Raw genomic sequence first — 17046 nt, forward strand, 5'->3', positions numbered from 1 at the left:
ACTGTGCCTTCTGTGTTTTAATAACTACTTATTACTGCCTATTTATTTCAATTAAATAGTTTAGCTGTTCTATTTATTCAATATATATATATATATTACAACATTTGCACCCTGCACTACCTCACTTACTGTTTTATCTATTTATTTATTCACTCCATTATCCATAATTAACTCATATAGTCAGCCCTTCTAGTCTGTCCTCATATTGTTGTTTCGTCTTGTTTTTATATTCTGTCCTCGTCAGTGTATTGTTTGTCTGTCGTTTTATTTTCACTTGCACTGCTTTGCATATGCCATGTGAGAAACAAAATTTTGTTTAGCTGTAAACAGGCTATCCAGATGAATGACAATGAAGTTTGAGTTGAGTTGAATTGAGTTGAGTTGAAATTGGTGAATTGGAGACTGTCCTGTGTGGTGTAATAAATCAAAATGTGCCATTTTTGGAAATCATGGACACTTCATCATCTACTCTAAAGAAGAGAGAGACTACCCAGCTTATCAGTTCACAGTTCACAAGCCAGCTTCTGTTATTGTATATGAATGCATAAGTGCTCATGTCATGGGTAGCTTACACCATTAATGCAGAATAATATATACTGGCTTTAGAGCAACATGTGCTGCTATCCAGACAACATCTTTTTCAGGAAAACTTTGCATATTTCAGCAAGACAATGCCAAACCACATTATGCACGTATTACAACAGCATGGCTCTGTAGTAGAAGAGTCTGGCTGCTAAACTAACCTGTCTGTAGTCCTGACTCGTCACCCACTGATAACATGGGGCGAAAGATATGACTATGGACACACCAAACTGCTGAGCAGATTAAATGCAATATCAGGCAAAAATGGGACAACATTCCACTTCCAAAATGTCTAAAAATGATTTTTTTTACTGAAAGTTTACAAAGTGTTGTTAACAGAAGAGGGAATGCAACACAGTGGTAAACATTCTCCTTAAATCAAGCACATATCTTTCATAACATAATACAGTTTTTCAGTTTTAACATTTGATGTGTTATATGTGCACTATTTGAAATCTAATATGGTGTTGAGTTGATTTGTAAATGATAAAATTGTGTTTTTATCATCATTTTACAGGGTTTCAACTCTTATGAAATTAGGGTCGTATAGTATATTCTGTTTACACCCCTGGACTAAAGCTTGGTTTATATGAGCTTTGTGTTTAATGATAAATGAAAATAAATATTTGTAATCAAAAGGCAAAGGAAATGGGGCTCTGAGTTGATCCCTTAGTGGCTCAGCAGACAAGCAGCTTGCGTGAAATAACCGAAACAACTCATGCTCAACTCAGCTAAAATCAACCAAGAGTGATGCTGCCCTCTGATGGACAGCATGGGAATCAAACCTGAACACTCAAAATCAAAAATGTCTCTCTGTTTGAGTTGGGTATGCACTGCACATTCTAGTAAATAATTACTGCATATGAAGATGTCAAATGCTTATGCAATTATATTTGCAAGAAATATATCAAGAAACCTAACAATCAGGAAACACTGGCTACCTTTTACTTGACCCTGTGGTGCTGCTTCTAAGTGGGGCGGCTCTAGTGTTGTTCATACTAAGATGCTTGAGATATTATTAGAACTAATTCATGATGAGAATAAGTATTTTTGAAACTAGGTTATCAACTTCAATATTTGATCGCCGCACATGCATCTAAAGATTAGAATATAGTTGAAATGTTCAAAACTTTATATCAGTTATTTTACAGTCAAAATGTAATATATTCTGGACCCCTTGCACGATAATGTTACAAGCCTGTTTGTTGATTTTCTCTCAAAGTAACAGTTTAATTTGTTCTGAGTTACTCAGGTTTTTAACAGAGGAACAAATAGATTCTCCATTTTTTTTCTGATGCATTTGTTTATTGCTCAGAGAGCATCTTTCAGTATGACCTCTGAATTTTTGGAAGAATACAAACGCCCCCTTTTCTGAAATTACACTGCTAACGTAGCATTAATACCCCCAAAATGTAGAACAATATAATTAACCAACTAAAGGTTTCAGATCTGTTCAAAGTATTTCAGAGAAGAAAAAAAACACAGGACATTAACTCATCTTAATACCCAAATTTTATTTTCAAAACATCTCCCGAAGTGAGTTGTGCGACATTCCAATTCCAAATGATCTTCTCTTGAAAATGTTGCCGTCTTCTCCACCATGTTGGATCTGCACCTCACAACTTCAGTGGGCCCTGTGAAGAAAAGACAAGAGTCAGTCACACAACTTAAAAAATATACAGCTTTTACTCCCATGGCTGACAGACAGAAGAAAAGGAGGAAAGTATTAGTTCATTCAACCGCTGGGCAGATTATGAAATAGAATCAATTACTGTACTGTCTCTAATAACTAGTGCAGCTCAAAGCTAGATATATTGGTCATCCCAGGGCTGGTTCTACTTGTAAATGGCTAACTGGCTGTGGTGACTTATACTGCATACTTAACCAGGTCCAGAAGAGCTTTTGTTCTGAGTTTCTGGTTTCAATTCAGTCAGGGACAGCTCTTTAAACCAATTATTGTCCCTTATGAGCCACAGAGACTGCACTCAAATTTGATTGTTACATGCCTTCAGTTGGCAACACAAATTGGTCCATCTCTAGCTATGTCCGTTTTTACCTTTAGATACCTTTAATTAGTAGCAGGACTGTTTGTTTTTAATGTAGCCTTTTGCATTTTTAAATCCTACTGCCGATCATTATTACAACCTGGCTGAAGAAGGTGGATCGCTTCAATTTCTGTGTAGGGAACGCCAAACGTGTCAAACGCCCTCTATTATAGGAAAGATTCAATTCAAAAAACTTTATTTGTCCCCGGGGGCAATTTAAGGCACGTATGAGCAGCATTGAATACAAGAAACAGACACTAAAATTCTAAGAATTGTAAAAAAGGAAATATAGCTAAAAAAAAATAAAATAATAATTAACAGGTGACAGAAAGCCTGGGATAAAAGTTCTGTGCATGGTCCCTAACTAATAAACTAAGTCTATGACCACTTTCTTGATGCTATCATCTGACTGCTGTTGACAAAGCTTGTAACAAAATGTCTGGTTATTTTGAACCTGCCTCTAAGTACAGGCCCTTTGTGTCCCAGAATTTAATACGATGAACGCCAAGAGCAGTCTTGATGACTTGCACAGAATCAGGCCTTCACACAGTCAGAGTTTCACTGTAACTACGAGCCTCCTAAGTTCAACTATCAATGAATATCACTTGGACTCAAAAACACCAAGTCTCCTCTTGGATCAAGATTCATTTTCAAGTTACTGAATAGACCATGAACTATAAGATGCCTCACAAAAGAGAGCCACAGTAAAAAATGTGTCAACGATATATTTTTGTTTTCCTCCTAAGGACTTTGAAAGTTGGTGCTCTGAGTGTTAAGACAGTAGATGTCGGTTGGGTTTATATCCAGGTGGGCAATCTTCAGAATCAAGGCTGAGAGCTTGAGCAGGTCAAGAAATATACTCTAAGAAATATGAGCCCCTTTAAATGGCATATAAAGGCTTAAGTTTGTCTGCAATAATCATACTTAGGTTAACAATTAAACGAACATGGCCGGGTCTGAACTCCTCACTCTCACCTATCGCAGCCTCCTGGCTTCTCTTTCAGACTCTAGGAGTGTCAGCACATCTCCTTCTCTGACTGGGCCCTTCACGTTCCTGATGATGGACCGGTTGCTGTCGTCCATGAACTCAACACGGACCTGTGTGGACAGATAAAACGCCATGAATACATTACAATGAGAGTCAAGACCTACATATGTGAACGAATAAGTCTAATGTGGGAATTACTAGTTCTTTCAATTTCACCTATTTTAAAAAAGGTGTAAGAATTTCAAGACAATTACATTACACAGATGTTCACTCTTAGTTACTCAGAGCACAGTAGCTTAAAACGTGACACACGCATCTTCCGTAATGTAACATTTTCTTTTCAATTCTGATGAAGCTAATCTTCTACAACCATGAGAGATGTGGCGTTCGTGACCGAGTCGGTCTTTTGAACAGCTCTTTTAAGTGAACGATGAGAACTTGCTTCGGGTTTTAGTGAATGGAGAAATGAACTGGCCAGGATAGCTTCCTTTGAACAGCTTATATACAGTATCAACAATAGCACCAAAGTATTCAGATCAATATGGGGTCCTTATTTGGAAATGATTGGAGAAGGTGACCATGGTATCCGATGTGCAATTAATTTGTCTTTTATGTCTGATGAACGTCATTATGAAATGTAATATTATGACATGAAATACAATATATGTTAACCTCTAAACATCACCGAGAAAATTAGGAATGCCATTTTTCTTTATCACTTGTATTTTTTTTAATTATTATTATATGTTTTGTCTTGTCTTTTTTTCTCTATTTTCCTTTTGTTGGTTTTGTATTACTTATAGATAATTTGTCAACTTGTGGTGAAAAGGAAATACTGAACAAAATGCAATAAAAAGTTGAATGACAATAAATATATACGTTTTGTTATTTATTATTTTTACATTTTTTCTGTAATGTTAAAATGTTCTTGAGTGGAACATTTTACAGTAAAGTTGTTTTGTATGTTAGTTATTTGTAGCCTGCGTAGTTTTTCTAGTGCCACAAAGTTTTATAGGTGAGGGGAAATTCAAAATAATGATCTCACTGTTGAAGCATGGGGATATGGCACCATCTTATGGAATGTTTACAATGCCAAATAAAATTATAATCAATATTTCAGAATAATTCCCACCAATAGAGTATATATATTGGTGGGATGTGTAAGTTTGAATTATTCTGATCCTAACCTTATCTTAAAACTGCTACCAGTGATTGTTTCATTGATAAAAACGAGTTACCCCTGATTGACTTCTAATAAATAAATATATTTATTTATTTAACAGTGAACCAAAGAGCCAGTCTTTTGAACGGCTCTTTGAAATGAACGGCTCCTCAAGATCAGGTTCCCTTCAAAGAGCCATAGATCCCTTCTCTAACAAAAATGCATGAGAGACATAGCCCAACATTACAAAAATGGACATGTAGTAAATTTAATGTGTGCACAGTGTTCCTGTCCTCACACAGATAGGAGGTATCTTATTTAACATTGTTCCTCGGTAGCTGTGAGACATTGTGATAGCATTATTAGCTTACCTGTGTACATTGTCCCTGTGATCCAGTTCTTCCGAGAACTCTTGTAACCTGAAAAAAAAAGAACAGAATGAAGTATGAAGGCAGAGACTCTTTAATACCATTTATATTTCCCTTCCTCGGCGTGGAGAGCCGAGTGTATCAGACGCGCCATGCTAACAGCTAACTGTAGCATGGACGGTCCTCCATGATGAGCGCTCGAGCCCTTCGTAAAACTGAGCCTAAGAGTCCACTTAGGTTCAATCCTTTTGGACCCTTTATGTATTAAATAGTTACTGTAGCCTTCTGTTCGCCTAGCAGTGTTTATTTTCGTTATTAAATGCATTTTCTTACTCTTGCGAGCTTGATCTGTGGCACGCGGCTGGCGTCCATGTTGTCAGGTTAGACCGGAAAGGACGTCACGTGGTCCGCGGCAAGAATATATCACTGTCATCTTCTACTTCTTTTTTTTATCTATCTTTATTTAAATAAAATATTACTGTCAACATTAAGACAGTTACTAATAAGAATGAAAAAATAAATAAATAATTGGTATTGAAATGTAATGTTAGATGACCACTTCCACTTCCGGTGAATGGCCCATACCATGAACACCACCTATGGGTGGAATATAGGGTTGCACCCGGTTGCACCACTAGTCGATGTGTAACAATCTCTGCTACGAAGTTATACATTTTCACATTACAGTTGGATTAAAGTGATGACTTCATGGACTCCGTTTGTTTCACGGGATTTTTTTGGTATTACTTTATTTTCTGCTTTTCATATTTTAAACAGACACAACATACAAACAACCACAGTGCAATACAAAAACAAAAACAATACAAATACATGTATCAACTCCCCACCCCCTCCCTGAGGCTCAAAGAGAATGACAAGACAAGAAAAATAAATAAATAAACAACAACAACAACAACAACAACAACAACAACAACAACAAACAAAAAAAAAGTCGCAAAACTAGACAGGTTCTTCTCAGTACCATTCTGTGTCTACTTTTAAATGTGATAGAATTGTACACAAAGATCTGAGATAAGATAAGATAAGATAAGATATTACTTTATTGATCCCCGGGGGGGAAATTCAGTTGTTACAGCAACCCAGACATAAGTACAATCAAGAAGAAGTTTCAGTCAGTAAAATAAAATAAAATAAGTAAAAATAAAAATAGATAAATAAAGCTAGAATACAATTTAGATATATACAATGTTACAATGAAATTTAGATTAAATAGAAGTAATTACAGGCAGTATTAAAAATGTTTCAGTAGTGACAGGTTGACATGGTGTGAATATGGTTGGTAATGACAGATTAAGCAATAAATAAAAATAAATATGGGTATGTAATATGACCATGAGTTGTAGTTACAATAATAATGTAATGTAAATAAAACATTTTTAAAAAGGGCAAATACTGCTAAATGAACAGGTCACTTAATGTAAGGTGGAACCTATCTGCCTATCTTATATCTGAGCCTTTCCAGAGGTAGAACTGAGAGCACCTCCTTCAACCACTGTGAAAATGATGGGGATTAACTTGCCTTCCAGTTAAAAAGGATTAGTCTGCGAGAAAGTAGTGAAGCAAATGACAAGGCATTCGCTTGTAATTTTGTAAGCTTACAATTTGGGGGTGTTATACAAAAATGGCCGTGTGGAAATCAGGAGCTATGGTCTTTTTACACATATGAGAGAATACCTCGAAAATACTGTCCCAGTAACTATTTAGAGAGGGGCATGCCCAAAACATGTGTCCTATTGAGGCTGGGCTATTACCGCACCTCGGGCAGGCAGAGTTTGTGCTGGGAAAAATTCTAGCAAGTTTGTCACTGGAAAAGTGGAGATGATGAAGTACCATAAATTGAATTAACCTGTGTGTTCACACAACAAAGGAAATTTGAATCACTATCTCATTCATTATGAATAATTCAAGATATTTTGCTGTTCTGAGATGGGGATCTCTGTAAATTAGATCAAAGGGTGTGTGTATAATGGTACCAATAAAATGGTGAAGATAATTATTTTTATTGGGGGGACTGTTTATAGTTGCTTCAACTATATAAAAGAATATCCAGTTTAGCATATGCATCCAACAGATTGTTTTTATGCAAATAGGAGTAAATGCATGGTTATTTTGGTTGCATATTAAAATTATTTCAATACAACTTTGACTTTATTGAATTTAGATTTGGTACACCCTCCTTTACATAATTCAGTTCTAGGTCATCAAATCTTGACTTAATATTCTTTTATCTTTACTTTATTTTTGAAATGCACAAATAAAGTATTTCCTTTATGTATCATCTACACACCAAATCCAAGCATAGTGATAGAATATTACAGGGCTTTGACAGTGTCAAAGCTTAAACTATACTTTAGACCAAGTCCGTATTGGCTAACTTGAGCTATATGTCTGTAAAGATACAATAGGCAAAAGCAGTCCATAGTCTTGTAAGAAATGCAGTGCTGTCATCACACCACTCTCTTCGCCTGGCCTTCTCGCTCAGAACTCAAAGCCTTAAATCACATCGCTAATCCCTGTGAACAGTATTTTTAACTTGCGTTTGGACAGAAAGGACAGCAATAGGATTAGAGAATCAGTAAAGAGGCTGAATCCCTAACTCATGTCGTTGATCTTCTTGCACGCTGAGAGAGAGAAAGCACGGTAGCTCTTCCTTCATCTTTATTTCACCCATGGAGCATTTCCTGAGAAGACAATATACTGCTTGAATGGAGATCTTGTGGAATACTCTTGTTATTGCCTTTCACTGACTTGATCTGAACTTTGCAGAAACTTTTTCATTGGTTGGATTGTCTTTCAAGGAGCTTACATAATGGCGGCCATGAAGCCCAGGTTAAAAGTGCTGAAAAAGCGTCGCTCCAGTCTTTTTGCGACAATAAAACGGGAGATGAGTTTTTCGCACAGCATTGAAGAACAGGAGGGTGAGTTCCCCTTTTCCCAGGACAGCTCTGTGAAAGCATGGACATCCATGGACAACCTTGACACACCCGATGACAAAAAGAAGGCAAAGAAAACCCCAAACAAAGACCTACCAAACCCGAGGCAATCAAATATTGTCAACCTGAACATTGGAGGAAAGGTGTTTCACATCCCGAAGCATCTGGTCCTCAGACACCCTAAAACAAGGATTGGAGTCCTTGCGCTCTGTAACGATCCGGTCAAGCGCCTGACACTCTGTGATGATTACAACGTTCAGAACAACGAGTTCTTTTTCGACAGGGACCCCATGTTTTTTCACTACATCTTCCACTTTTATTGCAGTAATGTCCTGTGGGTGATGGACAGTCTCTGCTCTGTGAACTTTGAGGAAGAGATGTCATTCTGGGGGCTGAAACTGAAGGACACTCCAAGGTGTGCTGTGGATATTTGAAGTTTCAAAGTGTAGCCTGGTCTGTTGCTTTTTGTGTATGTCATGCATGTATTTATGTAGCAGCTCTTTAACAAAGACACATTGGTTTCTCTTTTTCTCCATCCAGGTGCTGCCGTATTCTGTTTGAGGAGAAAGTTGATGACATCAGAGATCAGTTGAAGGTCAACCAGGAGCTGATCGAGGAGATTAAACCTCACCAAGATGATGAGGGATATAAAACCATGTTTCTTGGGGGGCTTCGGAAGATTCTCTGGGACTTGATGGAGAACCCTTACTCTTCACTGTCGGCCAAAGCCTTTGCTGTGTTCTCCAGTCTCTTTGTGCTTATCTCCATCGTTGCTATGACTATGAACACGGTGAAAGAACTCAGGGATTACAAACTTGCTGGCAGAACCTACATGGAGTGGATAGAGATTGCTTCCATCCTTTTCTTCACCTTGGAGTACTTTTTGCGGTTACTCACCACATCCAACATCAAACATTTTGTAAAAAGTGCCCTGAACTTTGTCGATGTGGTGGCTGTCATGCCCTACTTTGTCCAGCTCGTTTTTGAGGCATTTGTTTTAGATTCGGAGGATGTCAGTCAAAAGGAGGATTTGAAGACCATGGCTAGAGTCAGTAAAGTCAGCAAAGTTCTCAAGGTTGTCAAGCTGATGCGTATCTTCAGAATCCTGAAGCTTGCCCGGCACTCCACAGGCATGAGGGCGTTTGGTTTCACCATCCGACAATGCTCTGAGCAGGTATGAAGAAAAGTCAAGCAAGAAAGATAAATACAACATATGCTCAAATAAAACAGAGCTACCTCTACCACTTCATGAACTTGGGTGAAGCCGATAAAAATACTGTTGCATCACTCGATCACATGACTTATATATGCAATTGGTCTCTCACTGGGATGAACCCACCTTAAATTGTCTCTACCTTTAGCCACTTCTAACTTCTTGTTTTGGTTAACCAACCTTAACTGCACTAGTATGTTTTAGTGTCACTGCTTTCTTTGAAAGTGTTTAAAGCTGAGTAGATATCTGTTTGCAGAGAAAAGGCCTTGCCTGCACAGCTCAAAACCGTTGACCTCTAACTGGTTACTTAAGCAGTGTATTTAACAGTTACATGCAGTATTTCCCTTAAGGAGCTGGTGGTGACCAAAACAGAGCCAAAAGCTGAGTGATCCTTTCCAAGGAGGCTATAATCACTGAACTTTAAATGAACTTCAATTTGTCTCCATAAGTAGTGGTAATATACAAATTAACTGTCAACAGCCAGCTATACAAACTTTTAAGTTGATACCATGCAAGTGCAGTGTTTACAGCTTTTATCATTCACAGTTCGTCAGAACTATTTTACAGGTTTGTCATGACAAGTTGGCAGGCAAACCAAAACAAGACTACATTTGTCAGGTGTAAAAATTAATGCTTATGCTTCTACAAACTGGATTTGTAAATTGGCAATCATTTGCTTACAAGTTTAACATAAAAACCTTATAGGGTGATAAAATGCTAATATGAAACAAGCATACTTTTGAGGACATATTGGTCATTGTAAGGTGAAAAGTAGAGGGGAAAGGGCTTTACGTTTCATGTAGCCACAAAGATGTTATAGTCTCAGTAGTTAAGATTCTCGCATAATCAGCTCATGCAACTTATGTGTTGCACTGGTTTTCAGCTTTACCACTGTATGTGGTTCAACAAAAACAAAATATAAAAACAACAACATACAATTTCATGTGTTTCAATTCTATTTATTTTACAACTCAATTCGTGTAGACATTGTAGGAACAACATTTTCATCCATTGTTATGCTTTCAAGATCCCAGAAACTTCATTGTGTATCACACAGTAGACTTCCACAAAATCATACCAACAATTCCATAACTTATTAAATAATTGTAATAATAATAATAATAATAATAATAATAATAATAATAATTTATTTGTAGAGCATCTTTCAAAACCAGGTTAAAAAGTGCTTTGTAAAAGGGATTTAAAAGAGCTCACTGACTCAGCATACCTAAATGTATGTTTGCAAAGCACATCTAGCCTCTTTTAAAATGCACATTGCAGTGGGAATAAGAGAGTTCTTGTAAGTTATCTTTTTGTCAGAATGTGTACGAAAGCATCTGAAACAATTATTGAAGGGGATGTGAAGAGTCCTCAGTGATGCAATAAAGTTCTTAGAGTTGGATTTGGATGGTGTTAGTGATTTCAACTGCATGTGTCTTCATGCTTTCTCTATTTTTATGTTCCTACAATATTATGCACATCACCTTAATCCTTGTAGCAGTGCAGGCCCTCATTGTGTATCTTTCAGTGTTCCTACTTATGACCACATTGGAAACTGTAAACACTAATCAATATCTGCAACAAGTCACACCATGGCCTCCCTTTTTCTAAATGTAATATGTATGCTGAAAATGTTGCTCAGTGTTTTATGGAAACACAAATACAAGTGTCATTTCACCTTGAAGGTCGCTCTAGATTCATAGTATACTGGTTTATATACCTTTAAATGTAAATGGTGACCTCTGTTTACATGTTTATTTCTGTCATTGTTCAGGTGTGCTGCCTATTTCTGTTTATTGCCATGGGCATCTTTACCTTCTCTGCGCTGATGCACTCTGTGGAGGTGGATCAGCCCGGGACACCGTTCAGCAGCATACCAGATGCCTGGTGGTGGGCTGCGGTGAGTGGGTTACACTTTCTTGGCACAAATCTTGAATCCAAACAAGGCAGGGGAAAACAATGGGGAAAAAGATGCTAACAAAATTTAAATTTCCTTCTTAAGCTTTTTTTCATAAAGCACTAGGTGACACATTTTCATGATTTAAAAAAGGAATGCTGCACTGTATTTTAAGGATTTGACCTTCTTTTATGGCTGCCACTTAAATTCTTCCGGATCAATTAACCTTGCTAATCTTTTCCTCTTGACTGTGCTGAAGTGTGTGCGTGTGTTTGTGTGGCAGGGGTCATTATGATCAAGCAGTGTGGTGCATTTCAGTTGTCAGGGATTAAGCCTCCTGGGATTTGCACAGCCTTCCTGTCAAGGCAAACGTGAAAAATGCAGAAGCGAGTAATATTGTTTTGCTGTTTTTGTGGCTCTATCATGAAGCAACTAAGACATCTTATTTGAAAATGTATTTTTGTAATAGAGGGTTGGCTAAGTTACATTGATATGAAAGTTTGTAGCAGAAATTAGACACAGCATTTTTTTTCTGATGATGAGCATGCAGTTATTGGATTGAAAACTCTCTTGCTGGTTGACAGGCCATGAGAATCGTGTTTTACATCTGTGCAGATGTGAAGAACTGCCAAACTGTTGTATGGTACTAACTGCTGCTTTGCTCTTACAGAAAAAAGGAAAAATTATTACCATACATTTGTGGCAGATCTCTTAAAACTAATCAACATGACATGTAACTTGTTAATTGGTGCAGGTTTGCACGTTTTTGAACTAATCTTAATGAGAAATTGAATCTGTGCATTGTCAAAATGTCAATTAATCTTTTGATATTCGACAGAAGTGATGATGATTACAATCTTCCTCTCTGAAACACATTCTGACCACCAAATATATATTTTTTTCTTTTTGCAAATTGACATTAAAATAGAACTCCACTGTGCGGTACATTTAGCAAATAACAGATATATGAGATCCAGTAGGCTCCACAAAACAAAGAATTCACATGGCAAAGTATAAAAATTAATAAGACACAAGACTGAAGACTTAGTGTGCTTCGGTTTACTTTCAAGTGTTTGATTTTGCCCTCAGCCTCGCTCTCTGTGTTTCTTTCATCCTCTCATTCAGGGACGTTTGGTCTAAATTTATCTGGTGTCAGCTCTTAACTTATATGTGTCTAATCCCCTCTAATACGGTGTAATGCGTCTCCTTTGTGGCTGGACATTATGATTGCATTCCAGAGATGGAAAGTGTTTCAGTGGATTCTTGGAGGTTTTATTTAATCTTTTTTGTTCTCAACTCTCAACGCATCAAATAGTCTGCAGAGGAGACTTTTATTAAGAGACTATAGGGGCATACTGCAGGTCATATATGGGTCATGGAGGAACAGTGCAGTAGTGTTGAGCATTCACGCTTGGCCTTTTTCTCTGATATCATGGACAGGGTGAGAAGCTTCATAGCTGTTATATAGTGTAGATTATATATCTGTAGCTGCAAGGTGTATTAATGAAGGAAATCTAACAGTCATGAACATCCCATCCTTTCCTGATTGATTGATAATAAGCTGATAACAGAAGTGATAGTGAAAATCTGCAGGGATAGCGTGCCAAATGTAAAGTTAAAGTAAGTAGAAACAGAATATATTTTTAGCTTACATTTTAGCTTTACTTCTATTTTTATCTCTTTAGCTAAGGTTGGGAATGAAAGCTAACATTAGCTGTTGTCTGATAGTAGAGTTATCAAATATTAAATATGATGTATCTTTAAAGCCTTTTCACACTTTCAAAAGGCAATGTTAGCACTGAGCTCCCTTTTAGCCAACAGAACAATTGCTAGGAGGTGGGTGGATGCTAACACCAATTGCTATCTGATTGGTTGTTAAATGTGTAGTTTTAACTTGAAATATGGCCCTATGTTCTTACCATAGGGCCATATTTCAAGCGGCAACCTGTAGTCTGGATAGCTCATTTCTCGATTGGACAATCGAACAATAAAGATTTGTCAGATTAGCTACATTTAAAACTTAGAACAAACACTCAGCAGAATGACTTTAATACAGCATGAGAGCTCAATTCCCTGAGAATGATGTCAGAGAGAACTGGCTGCCATGTGAACACAATATATGTTATACCATTTTCATTTGCAGAGTGTAGGTTGCATGAGTTCAAAGGCTAACTTTCTTCTTTTCACCCTCCAGGTGAGCATCTCTACTGTGGGCTATGGAGACGTTGTCCCCATCTCCTATCTTGGTCGCTGCGTGGCATTTGGCTGCATCTCTTTTGGCATCATCCTCAACGGGATGCCCATCTCCATCCTGTTCAACAAGTTCTCCGACTACTACGCCAAACTCAAGGAGCAGGAGTACAGCGTTTCAAACACAGAGCGCTCCTTCCAGCTCCAAAAACGTCTGAGGCGCAAGTTTGAGCACTGCTTCGAACCCCCACTGGAGGAGTCTGATGATGAAACTCACTGGAGGCCCAGCTGGAGGGAAACTATCCACGAGAGCGAGGATTGAGCAAAGCTGCCAACTTGCGATCTTTCTAACCCCAAACAGCCTTATCACCCATGGGTCTGCGAAGTTTAAGACCCCATCTGCCTCCAGTTCTGAGCCTGTGTGATGTAATACAAACAATCCAAAGGGGCAAATGGAGGCAGCAGCAAGTTGAGATAAGCTTTAAGCCTCAGCTTTACAGCAGGTATTGTTTGCACGCTATGGACCACGACTCCTCGGTCAAACAGACAAGATCCTTCCAGTAGACTTCCTCACCTCTTTCTATTTAATATGACTTAACTGAAGTACACTTTTGACACAAGGAGAAGTATTAGTAATATGAAAGTAAGAATGACGCTTTAAACAATTGTTTCTGTTGTAAGTGCTATTGAAGAACCAACTCGGACACCTTTATGGTCAACTCTGCACAAAAAAATGTCTTCTGTAAAACGGTTGGCCTATACCAAAACGTCAAAACATTAAAAAGACCTGTTATCACCGTCTTCCTATTTTCAAGGCTCAGAAAATCGAAAGAAAAAAGCAATGAAAACCCCTCAGATCTGTGTGCAACTGAGAACATCAGTGCAAGCTTGCCTAGCTGTCATCAGAGTGGTATTCCTGTCAAAAACCCTCTCCAGACACTCAGCAGGCTCTTGACTGTACCTAAGTAGGAGGAGATGCAGCTGGGATGTGTCGGAGGAGATCAAGCGTATGAGTGTAATTTTGCTGTCAAGGATTAACAGGACTTGCGCTTGCGCCTCCCGCCTGGTCAGACAAGGGCAGAAGTCAATCATGTCAGGTGCTATTTTGGTGGCACAGGGGATCAGGATTGCACTATCAGGTCTTGCTTAAGTTCTTACAAACTACTTCTATGGATGATATTGGAAAAAATTGAGACTGATATTCTATTGAATCCTTATAAGCAAACTAGAGAAAGGCCATTATGATGTTTACAAGTCATGCAAGGTGAACTGTGCTTATAATAGCCATCAGACATGTCCGTATTTAGCATCGTCGCTGCAGGGGTTGTGAAGATCTCCCATGTTCTTGGCCTGTAGATGTCAGGATCAAGCACTTCCTGTAGTCAAACTGTCCTTGGACTGTGTTGCTGCATTTAGCTCTTTCTCTAATACCATTAAACCAATTCCTGTTCAGAGCCACAACTCTCCGAAAACTGAAGAGTTATCATTAGACAATGTTTAATCCACTCCCAGACTCACAGCTTATATACATGAAAAGTGTAAAAATGTATGCATGTGATAAAAAAAAGTGCATTGGTAAAAAAGTGACAAAGAAGAACCTTTCCTAGAATGATTCAGTGTTATTTTTCTCATTTTCAAAGACAAAGCTCATCTGTTACTTTGTGGCTGTGAAGAAAGATGTGTGTGTGTGCAAAACCTGTAAGACTTATTCTTCTGTTTTGTGTTGGAAAACAAACTATTAAACACAAAATGAAAATAGTGTAAACCCAAGTTGTTAAAGATTAACACATGTATCATTGAGGTTTCTCACATGATTAAAGATATCTGTATCTCACGGCTTTCTTGTATTTTCATAATAATCCACACTTTCTTAAAAACCCCAAAGGTTTAAAGCTCCTGTGAGAAACTTTCTGTTGTGTTGATTTTGGCACCCCCTGTGGTCAAGGTGTTGACTTTAATCTCTTATCTTGTGCATGTGTACGTTGTGTTTTCAGACAAAAAGTCTCACCCTACTTTCTTTTAGCAGTCAAATGTATCATTCACTGTGAATATCTGCTGTGCATAAAGTAAAAAAGGTTGTTTCTGAAGTGTGCTTTCAAACATTTGGTCTGACCCTTAACCCCTCACAGAAGTTTCAGGTCTTAAATGCTGAAGAATATCAGTTGTCGCTGATGGTCTTGTTTGCTTTTGTAGGCTATAAAAAGGCTACGCTTTTTTATTGCTGTCTGTTTCATAACCAGCTAAAAACTCCTCAAAGGGGCTTTAATGTCTGTATCTATTTACAGACACTTGGGTCACGTTTTCAAAGTGGATGCTGCTGCCTGTGTAATAGTATTACAGGATAAGGTAACCGGAGAGATGCCAGAGGGGTTTAATGGTGTCGTCAGCATCAATTAAACCTCAAGAGGACAGAGAGAATCTGGCTGTGTTGTGTGAGTCGGTCAGGTCTGAATGGACAGGATTAGAAGAAGGACATCAGAAAAATAGATCTGAAAGACAGACAACCAGGCAGACAGATACACATAAAATCTTAAGGAGCTGATAAAACTCATCAACTGATTATTATGTCACTTCTTTCACACTGACAGAAAAAGTACATATATTAGTAGTCAAGTATGTGTTCAATCTCTTCTACATCTGTTTTGGTTTCCTTTTGTTGCTTCGGCACCATCAGAATTTCAGAGCAGGTGACCTTCGAAGAGTCTCAGGGTCAAATTCTGGAAAGAAATTGTCTTAGGGACTCTGTTGTCTTCCAATAGACTTCAATGTTCACATTCCACTGACAGGATAATATATAGAGTTGGTGTTTGGGGGACCTTCCTACCTGATCTAAACCTGATAGGTGATTGTGTATGGACTGGCCTGACTAACACAATGTTTTAGCACAGGTTAATTCATATGTCTACCTGGCTCCCCTCTGCAAGATCTGAAATTCCTACCACCAGATATATTTTTTGTGCATCCTGCTGGAGTTTTGGCAATCCAAGAGGGCAATGAAGCCACTAATTTGGAAATATAGGTGTTGGGAGTAATGCTCAGAAAGCAAGCTAAGGGTTAGTCATGGATGCTGGTGGTAAGGAATAAAGAAGGAGGCCTTTTCATTGGTCTCTGAAAGCATCACAGAGGCACTAGTTGGTATGAGAGAAGTTTGGGCCCAGGATGTTCTGAGCTAGGGAAGAACTCCTTTCCTGGACTCTGGGCATTCATGAGTGATTATAAGAGCACTTTGTGCAACTCCTGAACCCAAGAATGTCCTCTGCTAAAGTAGCAGAGTTGAAGATTTAGGTAAAGCCACACCCATGTACTTATAGGAGGTCATGGAGGTAGTCAAGAAGCTCCTTGGAGGCAGTCTGCCAGGTGTGGATGAGATTTCAGCCTGACATCTTAAAGGCTCTGGACATTGTTGCACTCATGTAGGTCTGGGACAGTGAAAATGGATTGGCTCTCTGGGGATTTCCAATATTGTGCATACAAAATGCACAAATATTTCACATTTTAGCAAAAAAACTAAGATCATAAACTGACAATTGTAACACTAGTAAAACAATCAACTGGAACCTAAGAGACAAAGGAGGACACGTACCTTCAAGGAGGTTATATTTTCTATGGCTCATCTGACTTTGAAACACCTTTTCATCTTTGAAAAT

The 17046-nt window shown here is 38.1% G+C and overlaps 2 protein-coding genes across 2 annotated transcripts; one reads left to right on the forward strand and one right to left on the reverse strand.

The window, feature by feature from the left end:
- Positions 1–2076: 2076 nt before the first annotated feature.
- Positions 2077–5605, reverse strand: rps28 (ribosomal protein S28). The gene is made up of 4 exons (XM_034703976.1): positions 5479–5605; positions 5149–5196; positions 3603–3725; positions 2077–2216 (listed from the first exon to the last, which is right to left on the reverse strand). The coding sequence occupies exons 1-3, from the start codon at positions 5515–5517 to the stop codon at positions 3603–3605; spliced, it is 210 nt and encodes a 69-aa protein (XP_034559867.1). The 5' UTR covers positions 5518–5605; the 3' UTR covers positions 2077–2216.
- A 2370-nt stretch (positions 5606–7975) lies between these two features.
- Positions 7976–15273, forward strand: si:rp71-39b20.4 (potassium voltage-gated channel subfamily V member 2). Its single transcript, XM_034702922.1, has 4 exons — positions 7976–8514; positions 8640–9273; positions 11087–11212; positions 13404–15273. Exons 1-4 carry the CDS (start codon positions 7976–7978, stop codon positions 13719–13721), a joined length of 1617 nt encoding a protein of 538 aa, XP_034558813.1. The 3' UTR covers positions 13722–15273.
- The last annotated feature ends 1773 nt before the right edge of the window (positions 15274–17046 follow it).

The sequence above is a fragment of the Notolabrus celidotus genome, chromosome 15 (genome assembly GCF_009762535.1).
Source record: "Notolabrus celidotus isolate fNotCel1 chromosome 15, fNotCel1.pri, whole genome shotgun sequence".
Taxonomy (NCBI): domain Eukaryota; kingdom Metazoa; phylum Chordata; class Actinopteri; order Labriformes; family Labridae; genus Notolabrus; species Notolabrus celidotus.